The sequence below is a fragment of the Pararge aegeria genome, chromosome 23 (assembly GCF_905163445.1).
Source record: "Pararge aegeria chromosome 23, ilParAegt1.1, whole genome shotgun sequence".
In the NCBI taxonomy this organism is placed as follows: Eukaryota; Metazoa; Arthropoda; class Insecta; order Lepidoptera; family Nymphalidae; genus Pararge; species Pararge aegeria.
The window spans coordinates 1,121,153-1,131,871 of NC_053202.1; the positions used below are offsets into that span (position 1 = coordinate 1,121,153).

General features: G+C 36.7%; 1 protein-coding gene across 1 annotated transcript; it reads right to left on the minus strand.

Annotated features, from left to right (window-relative positions):
• Positions 1 to 1,854: 1,854 nt before the first annotated feature.
• Positions 1,855 to 9,710, minus strand: LOC120634299. The gene is made up of 5 exons (XM_039904791.1): positions 9,623 to 9,710; positions 6,400 to 6,518; positions 5,618 to 5,858; positions 4,710 to 4,828; positions 1,855 to 1,957 (listed from the first exon to the last, which is right to left on the minus strand). The coding sequence occupies exons 2-5, from the start codon at positions 6,499 to 6,501 to the stop codon at positions 1,868 to 1,870; spliced, it is 552 nt and encodes a 183-aa protein (XP_039760725.1). The 5' UTR covers positions 6,502 to 6,518; positions 9,623 to 9,710; the 3' UTR covers positions 1,855 to 1,867.
• Between the last annotated feature and the right edge of the window lie 1,009 nt (positions 9,711 to 10,719).

The following is a 10,719-nucleotide window of genomic DNA, read 5'->3' on the forward strand; positions in this document are numbered from 1 at the left end:
TAAAATCGTCAAACACTTTCATCCCCTCTCCCAAAGGAACCGAGCTTAATGTCGGGATAAAAAGTATCCTATATTACTTGTAACACTTCCAAGAATATGTGTACAAAGTTTCATGAGGATCGGTGAAGAAGTTTTTGCGTGAAAGCGTAACAAACAAACTTACATTGACATTTATAATTATTATAATTATTATATGAGTAGGATATGAAATACTTAAATACTTATAATATACAGATAAACACCCAGACACTAAAAAACATTCATGCTTATCACAAACATTTTCCAGTTGTGGGAATCGAAGCCACTCCATCATCCACAAGTCCTCCGAAGGCACCAGGGGCAAAAAGAGTGGAAGAGAAACACCCTCCAGCCACCGGCCTTCAATCGCCCACGGCGAACGCAGCGTACGTTAGCCGCCCAACCCGGCCCAACATTTCCATATTTCGATATCTGGCCGTCCGCCCAGACATTCGGACGTTCGTATTTTAAGTGCATTTTTAGCTGCAATATGCTTACAAATCTTCAGTTCGGGCCTTTGTCAGAACGTTTGTATAAAAAAAAATTGGTTGCCTGTAAAGTCGGTATACGGGCGAAAGTTTTACGTGACAACGACTTTGAGTGGTAAAATAATTTTAATGTGAATATTCATTCGTATAGTAGGAAGAAGGATGAAATAATTGCGTACAATGAAACAGCGTTTACTACAAAGGGACGCGTGCCTTTCACTTTTTATGTCTGTCTCTCTCGCTCTTAGGCGGGCGCGTGCCTCTCACTCGCTCTCATTGTGAGCGCATAACGTGAGCGGAGCGTAACGCAGTTTCTTGAAGTGTCACCCGGCAAACCAATTTATAAGACGTTGTCACGTCAAAAACCAGAAGCACAGGATTTGCGATTTGTAAAATAATGGTAGGTACAGTATATTCTGAGATAAGCGCGTTTAATCAAAGAAACTCAAAAGCTTCATAATTTTCAAGCTGACCCGTGCCCACCTCATTGGGCGTTAAACATTTTTACTAGTGTTGATATTATAAATGTGGTTCAATTAGTACTGAGTGCTATGATTTATTTCCTGACTAAACGAGTCACGGAGTTGGACAGCCGAGTGGCGCAGTTTGCAGCGACCCTGATTTCTGAGCCCAAGGCCGTGGGTCCGATTCCCACAACTGGAAAATGTTTGTGTGATGAGCATGAATGATACATATAAACACCCAGTGAAACCACCCACACCACCCCCTGAAAAGTGTCTGGGTGTTTATATGTATATTCTAAGTATTTATGTATATTATTCATATAAATATTCATAAGTCATCTTAGTACCATAACACAAGCTACGCTTGTATATTGTATAGAAGCAGGCGTTACTTTGCGGAAATCCATGATATATTATCAAAATTAAGCTTAATTTGCTATACTCCGCGAAAAGCAGGAGAATCTGTGTGGTGTAATTTATAATTTCTTCAATCCTTATACTCCACACCAATTGTTTAACAATTAATCATTGTAAAGTCAACATCTCCTGATGATGCTCCGGTTTCGGAGCGAAACGTGCGCAGAGGGTGTATTGCCGAGGATCTGTTTGGTGTGGAGTATAAGGATTGAAGAAATTATAAATTACACCACACAGATTCTCCTGCTTTTCGCGGAGTATAGCATATTAAGCTTAATTTTGATAATTTACAAGCTACGCTTACTTTGGGGCTAGGTGGCGATGTGTGCGTTGTAGTAATATATTTTATTTATTTATTTATTTATAAAGCTTCGCTTCAGTGGTTATCATAGCTCCAGATTAATTAAAAATGAAATAAAAAACTACCCTCAGTACAAAAAGAGATCATATATTTTAAAACTTAATAATAACATGGCAGTATTAAACGTAGTGGTAGTTGATGAAGTTTCTGAACGAGAACCGGCCATTGTCGTTGTCGTACTGCGCGAACGAGCACACTTTCATCACGTCCTGAAATCACAAGAAGTTTAAACTTTGAAGAGATGAAAACTACAGCTAACTTAATTTAATCCCATAGAACTAAGAAAATATAGAACCATCAGTTAGACATTATTGCATATATGTGTATTGTGTCCAAAAAAGTTAAACCGCCCCCACCCGTCTCACTTCACACCCGCGTCAAAGTCAAATATTTCTTTTTTCACATAGGCACATAGATGGTACTTTTGATGCGTACATAACACGCAATATATGACATAGAAGTGAGTTCATGGCGATAACTAAATTCGTCAACTTAAAACTAAAGCTACGAAGGTTCCAAACGCGCCCTGGTCTCAGAACAAGCCTAAAAACAACTTAGCCGGTTGTTTTTTTTATCACCATCTGCACGGCTAGCATGGGCAGGAGACAATTATATCTCCGGGAAAGGATATAAATTGATCTTCTCCCACCGCTTTATCGACTCTCAGAGCACTGGCGCACAAGTGGAAATAATATCCATATAACAAATGTGTATTAATAAACGGGGGTAAACTTCTCCTATTCCATGTTCCAGTGATTTAGCAGGTGGGCACGTTAATTATATCCCTTGTCAGGGGATATAATCAGGGGATATAATTTATGGTAAACGTTTAGATCATTAGGGGGCGTCCATAAATTACGTGAGGTGTTTTTTTAAATTTTCTGCCCCTCCCTCCCCCCTGGTGAGATGTCGTGAGATTTCATTCAACCCCCTCCCCATCCCCCAATCTCACGTGAGATTTTTCAAAATGTGAGTTTCTTACGTAAACGCGTTGGATTGTTATTGTAATAAGAAAAAAACAAATTTGCTTTATGCTTTTATTTACGACTATTCAAGACTATAGTCGTAAAAATGTAATAGGCCCGTTTTGACATTTGTCATCGCGACGTAACTAGTTATGGAACCATAAGACTCGGGACTCGATACTCACGATAAATCAATTCAAGTTTGTATCAGTACTTGATTGATATTATTATGTATTGTAAAGTGTTCGTTCGTTCAAAATATTCCTTTAACTTCACAACCAATACGCGTGACTGGCTGTTGATTATACGTCCACGTTTCAACATGTTGAAACAGAGTTAGTACTATATAATAACAAACACAAAAATCGAGTCAAATCACTATGTTTAAATTAATGTCCTGAATAGAAGAGCCATAGTTAACGTAATAGTAAACAATATATATCAAACTTAAACGAGCGCACAGTCAACTTTACAAGATGAGGATCGAAAAACTGGGCAGTGCGCGCGGGGACGCTTCAGTCATGTGCCGCTTGGTCAGATACATCAACTCAGACTCATTATTTAGAACCCATTTTGAGGACCAAGCTCATTCTTTGCAGTAAAGATAACTACACAATATTTAATTTCGATATTCAGTAAAAAAATGGTTACAGCTCTAGTATAAAAAAAAAAAGACTGAGAACGTAACTGTTTTCGGAACGTTTCGCAAGAATTATAAATTGCATGCTACTATAAAGTAAGCGCAAAAAGAATACTCGCGATATATTCTTTCATATTATTTACCGTCCCAAAAAAATTTACGTATTTTATAAACACTGTATGTAATTGATTTTTATTTTATTGTTTCTTTCAGTTTCGTTCCAAGTTACATTCTATGGTCTTGCACAAATGTCAAAACGGGCCTATTACATTTTTACGACTATAGTAATCAATATTGCTGAGAGTTTAATTATAAGTGTAATAAAAATTTAACAATAGAATACTTAAATCGTAACTACTGTGATTAAAAAAAGAATATCTACTCTAAAACGTCGAAGTATGAATGAAATTATTTTCTTTCGAACGAATTAATAAATGATCTTAATCGTATTACGATTACGCTTAAGATAAAATCTTAAGCATGTACAATCTGGATTAAATGGACCAATATAGTATATATTTTTTTTATTTCAATCAAAAAAAAAATTGCGTGATATTTGCCGAGACCCCCCCTCTCTCCAACGTAAGATTAGATGAGATTTGACTCGACCCCCTCCCCCCCTTAAACACCTCACGTAATTAATGGACGCCCCCTTAGAGGTAAAATAATTACTGTGAACTGCTAAATGGAGTGAAGTAATTCAACGCGTGGTTTTTGATGCTTCAATATGACTATTGTACACGGTTTCTGTGTGTTCTTTATTGTTATATTATAATTTTAATTAGAGTTTTAACACACTTTACTTTGAGGAATTATCAAATTTATAAGTTCAAAATGTATATAAATATGTCGGGAGCGACAGGATTTGAATCGTCCCCCCCGATGTCGTCGAGCCCTGGGGCTCTTCTCATGGCGAGCTTTCGCGCTCGCCCCACTCCCCCGGTGACGCCGTAGCAACCCCTCAGGTGGTTAGCGGCAAGTGTCCTTCCGAAAAATGAAAAATGAAATGAGGGTTTGAATCTGCGATTCTCTGGCAATCGCGGTCTGGCAATTCTAAATTCAGCTTAATCCATAGATCAACTAAGCGCCAATCCTAACTTATATTATAAGAAGGCTCAAAGTCACTAAGCGGGCGATGGAGAGAGCTATGCTCGGATTATCTCTACGTCAAATCAGAAATGAGGAGATCCGTAGAAGAACCAGATTTACCGACATAGCTCACCGAGTCGCGAAGCTGAAGTGGCAATCCCAAGGTGCTGGAATGGCAGCTCCGGACTGGTAAGCGCAGCGTTGGTCGGCCCCCAACGAGGTGTAACTTGTAGTTCAATAAAAAAATTATGATGATGAAGAAGATACCTTAACAAAATGATCGAAGGCTGTCTGTATGTACTGCTTGAGCTGGTCCGCACGCTGGGCCGCGTTCAGCCAAACGTGGATCTGTCCCGAGTTCACCGTCTCAGCGTCGGCGTCCTCCCCTGCAAGCGATTCATTAATAATATAAGAAACTGTAAATTAGTTAACTTCATTAAATTATAATATTAGTATATTTATTTGAATTTCAATACAGGATATAGTATCAAACACGTGTTCTATTTTTAAATATTATAGATATATTTTAATGGCTATGTAAAAGTGATATTAAATTGATAAAATTATTAATATGATTTAAAAATATTATTTATTCAATAACAACATACTTTTGATGATTTGTAATGAAATAATAAGATTATTGAAACCTGGAAATAAGCTTACTCATTCAACGATATAAAAAGGCTGAGCTCGAATGTAAGGCGATCATTTGTGTTTTGAATTTTGAAGTGAAATAATCTCTTGTTCTACCGTTTTTTCTAATAATATCCCTTCTAATATAAAAGCTGAAGTTGTCGTTCCTTCACGCTCTTACTAAGCAACCAGTCTCCTTGAACTTGCATAGAGTTATTTGATAGGACTGACTGGCTCCTGTCAGTAGAATCATCCGAACCGGTGGAAGAGTCACTACAAACATACATACTTGACGTTTCAAAAGTGCTTATAAAGTAGGGCCACTTGAAATAAATGAATTTTGAATTTTAATTTATGATTATGATTTTTTTTATTCCACTTCTTCTCAGTCGGTTCGCTCTTGTCTGCGGTCGTGGTCGTCACTTCAGTGTTGTGGCACGCTGGACAATCCGTCACCACTCCTCTCTGGCAGCTGCCTTTCTTGCAAACTCATCTAAGGGGACAGAAACTGCAGCCATTCCACTACAAGTTACGATATTTACCTAACGCCATTTTAGCCACGAATGCATCGGTGTAGTTCTCGTTGAAGTAAACAACTGCTGACACATCCAACTCCGAGGTCTTCAAAGCTTGCACGGTGGAATTCACACTCGTGTAATATGCTTTGCTGACTGGCTGCTGGTCCAGATGGGCGAGGTATCTGCAGGAGATTTGCTGGAAGGAACAGGTCTCTTGGAACTTGCAGGTGCTGTCAGTCTGCTCGGCATCTTTGTTTACTATTGCCTGCGGAGAACCATCATTTTGTTACCCATTTTATATCGTAATAGTTGACCATGCAGATGGCCCGACTGATGGTAAATGGAAACTCATTTATGTATATAAAAGAAAGTTGTGTTAGTTACACCATTAACTCAAGAACGGCTGGGCCAATTTTTATGATATTTAATTTTTTGGATTTCGCTAAGTCGGGAATAGGTTAGTTCGACGGGACAGCTAGTTTCTAATAAACAAAGAAACACTTCGCAGGGTATGCAAAGAAAATGTCCTACAAAGTGCCGCCCTGTATAATATATCTACTAAACGATGGGATTGTTAAAGGAAGTATTGTTCTTGTAGACACTTAGGACAAAGGGTTTAAAATATTTTAATCTGGTATTAGCGCGAGTATTTATAGTAATGAGCGAGAGTAAGACGGAAGAATCAATTTGGGAGTTAGTGAGGTTAAATAAGAAGAATCTATGTGCATTTTTGAATAAAGAAATATTTGAATTTGACTTTGAAACGTAACAAAACGTAAAGATAAGCTGTTAGAGAGAGGACTGACCACTTTGAGATTGCTTGTCGGGACCGAGGCGCAATTAATGACGTAGCTGGCAAGGAGTACTGGCGCGAATCTTGCCACGAGGAGTGCTGTGTTGGACCGCATGACGTACGGTATTGTACCTAGGTAAAATAATAATAATAATAATATCTTTATTTTATCAAAATAAACGTATACATTTTCATGAGTGTGAAGCCCTGTCTCCTGCGGTAGTTGAACCTGTGTTACAGGAGACAGTGTCTTCCCTATATCTATGGTCTTATTAACAAACGTTTGACAATTTTACAGGGAAAATTATATAGAGGAAAAAAAGAAATAAATAAATGAAAAAAAAAAGACACGGGTTATAAACAAATTAAAAACGCAACAGGCACGCTTACGATTTCATGACATAAGTAGTCAAATAATTGTGTGGATTTCCCCACACAGGTTTTACCGGTTCGCGGATTATATATCAAATTAATGAAGGTATAAGATAGGTAGATATTGATATAGTTGGAAGGTAAAAGTTATTTAGTTTTTGTTCAATTAATTCGTGTTTAATTTTTTATGTCACATAAATTTCTACTTTCGTTTTTTTTTACATTGACGTCACTTTTCAGAGAAATGCGTATAAACAAAATCCAGACCACCTATCATGGTTCTGTTAAAGGCATTGGCTATCGTCAACAACTGTAACGCCAACTTTCATCCTAATGAAAATCTTTGATTCGGGGGAACTACTTTGTGTCTTTAATTATTAAGATCAAGGCTGCATATAAACAATTATCATTGTCAATCCATTACCGGCTCAGCGGGGCTAGCACACTGCACAGGCAGAAGACAACCATTATATCCCCTGACAAGGCATATAATTAACGAGTCCACGCGCTAAAGCAAACGAACAAGGAAAGGGTTTTACCCCGTTTATTATTACTCATATATTATTTGGATATTATTTTCACTTGTATAGTGCTCTGAGAGTTGATAAAGTTGTGGGAGAAGATAATTTTTTATTCTTTTCCCGGGGAGATACTTGTCTCCTGCCCATACTAGCCGTGCAGCAGGGCTAGCATAGGCCGGAGACAAAAATTATATCCCCCGATTGTATCCAATGGCATCCATTTTATCCGTAATAGGGCGACAAGCGCGAGGTGCCTCTTCTACATAAAAAATTCCGGATTGAAAACGCTTAAACCAAATTTGTGTAATTCTCACAGACGCAGCACTAGGTCCATAAACGTCGCAATTTTTTTTCGCGGCTTACGTTGCATTTTTACCTTTTTTGTAGTAAAATTTTAAAATGTATCGAATTTCTCCATTAGATTCACTCATCTTCACAGTAAAAAAACAAATAAAAATCACTGATTTTTCCTAATTTGAATTTGGAATTATCTTCCGTAAAATTCAAACTTTTAATGATACCAAAACCAGCCAGATACTAATCTACAAGACTATCACAAGTTCATACACAATGCAAAAATACCTTTTCCCCAACCTATTATATTATTTGGATAATATTGGAAATATAACGTGCCTTCTCTCTGAGAGTTGATAAAGCTGTGGGAGAAGATAATTATCTCCTGCCCATGCTAGCCGTGTAGTTGTCTTAAATCATAATGGGTTAAGGCTGTATTCCACTACGCTGGCCAAGTGCGAATTAGTAGATGACACACGCCATTGAGAACATTATGAACAACTCACAGGCATGCGGAATTCCTCACAAGCTTTCCCTGCACTGTTGAAGCAAGAGATATTAAACTGCGTGGCGGGGATTGAACTCGGACCCCCGAAAGGGAGAAGGTAGTCTTGCCCACTGGGGCTTATCACAGATTTAACGATCCATGATCATAACCAATTGTAGATATTAATGATCCATGAACAAGCTACAAACGCTGTAGAAAAGGCATTGATATCGGCATATTGTCACTATAATTGTACGACATTGACATTGATTTTTTAATGAAATGCTTGAAAGCACACCGCTGAATACCGCTTATCTTTCGTAAGACAGAATGAAAATTTTAAAAATACATTTGTTGAAGAAGAGCATCTGCTGAGTTAAAGTTTCTTGCCGGCTTCTAGAATCTCTCTTCCGAACCGGCGGTAGAGTTACTAAATACTGACGTTACAAAAGTGCTTTTATTACTTTTTATTATACTTTCAAATTCAAATTCAAATTCATTTATTTCAAGTAGGCCTACTTTATAAGCACTTTTGAAACGTCAAGTATGCATGTTTGTGTGACTCTACCACCGGTTCGGAAAGCAGATTCTACCGAGAAGAGCCGGCAAGAAACTCAGTAGTTGCTCTTGAAACACTTGAAATACGTTTCATTTCATTAGACTCTATTTTTTCGAACTTTCTATGTTATAAATAAACTTTACATAAACTACTTTTAAGTGTTAAGAATATTTTAAAACTAAAAATTATGGAATTGGAATTAACAAAAACAAAATACAAACATTTTATCTCTACGTTATTATTTGTCAACCGTTTTAAATTCATACTTTACTATAAAAACTAATGAATAATTATTTATACAGCCGTGATAGCCTAGGGCTTAGGATTTACTTTCGGAGGGCCGAATTCGAATCCCCGCACCGCACCCCTATCTTTCGAAGCTATGTGCGTTTGATGTACATAAATAAAATATCACTTGCTTCAACTGTGGAGGAAAACATCGTGAGGAAACCTGATAGCCTGGGAGTTCTGCATAATGTTCTCAAAGGCGTGTGAAGTTCACCAATCAGCACTGGGCCAGCGTGGTGGCTTAAACCCTCCTCCCTAAATCCCTCATCGTGGGATGATACCAATGCCCTGTAGTGGGACGTAATGGGTTGTTAAGATGAGGTGAGATAGGATATTTTACATTTTTTATGTAAAATATCTTTTCTCATCTCATCGTTCGTTTTACGTTTTTAATTAATTTATTTTTGACATATATTTTAATTGCATTTAATTTAATTTTGTAACTGATTTACTTGTTGAACTGATGTTAAATTTTTATGGGTAAAAATTATTTTTTTAGATTTATTATTCACAAACAAGAAAAATTGTTATCTTGTCATCTCATAACTCTCATGAGTTTATATGATACTTCAATTAAAAAATACTTAAAAAATACCTAAAAACTATATATAAATATTTATTTATGTACCTAAAATTACAAAGATAATAATTAATACAGCTTGCACAGGTAAGAGAAAAAGCCTATAATTTTTCTTAAATTTTATCACTCACTTACCTACTTAAATATATTAGCACTGAATTTAAAAAGGTGAAGGCTAATTTAGACCAACCAACCAACACCACCAACCAACCAACTAATAAAAGGTAAATGGTCCGTAATTAATTAAACATTCTACTCTTATAGTATCTGATGCGTCATTTACATTATGTGACGCACCAAACCGCCTGTGATGGTTTGTAGACCGGCTATAATAATTGCACATTGCTGTAAATCATGCTTTATAAATATCAGGTTTTTAATATGAGACTCGAGCACTATAAACTATATAATATTTATTAGGTATTGGGTTTTTTGAAGTTATTCTTCTTTAGCGGCGCGGCGTTAGGAAAAAAATATGGGAGTGAAATTATACGATGCAACCAAATACGCGCGCACATGGTAACACGATTTTAACAGGATGAAGGTAGTCGCTAAACCGAGTGAGAGGGCGATACATCGTCCGTCACAAAAAACCGACACCCTGAAGCTTGCTATAGTCGACATTTTAGTTAAAAAAAAAGGTTTGACCATTGACAGTGTACACTTTCAATTGTCGAAGTCTGCGGATCATTCCGTTGATTTAATTCATTCAATGGTCGAAAATCTTAAATTGTAATGTTCAGTGAAACTTGGTGGTCCGACAATGAGATAACTAGATAATGCGTTTTAATAAAACTTTCAATGTATTGAATACCTTTGTCTATTGTTTGTGTCGTTTTCTCTACTAACGTAGAATAAGGCGGAAGGTAACATTTTGGAAAAGATTTTTATCTTGTCACGCTAATGAAGTATAACTTCTAGCGCGTGTACATAAGTACACAAACGTTTTGTTTACCAAAATTTGTACATAAGAATTCCTCAAGAGTTGAGGCCTAGTGTTGAACCGACAAAAAGTTGCGATCGCGAATTATTTCCGAATAAGTTTCCGCGATAAGTTCCGAATTTTTCGTTTATTGGCTATCCTTTTTTTTAGGTTACTTACTGGACCCAATGAGACTTGATATGTATGTAAACTTTTTTATATCTATAATATAAAATGTTAGAAAAAATAATTAATTAAAAACTTAAAAATAATTAATAAATTACAAGATAATAGGTATTATATTAACATT

What these genes read in the sequence shown, in the direction of transcription:
- LOC120634299 (XM_039904791.1), bottom strand. Translation starts at nt 6,501, where the DNA reads ATGCGGTCCAACACAGCACTCCTCGTGGCAAGATTCGCGCCAGTACTC. An exon ending in CGACAAGCAATCTCAAAGTG is followed by an intron (nt 5,859 to 6,399) that starts GTCAGTCCTCTC and finishes GGTTCTCCGCAG; the next exon opens with GCAATAGTAAACAAAGATGC. An exon ending in CCTTCGATCATTTTGTTAAG is followed by an intron (nt 1,958 to 4,709) that starts GTATCTTCTTCA and finishes TTGTGATTTCAG; the next exon opens with GACGTGATGAAAGTGTGCTC.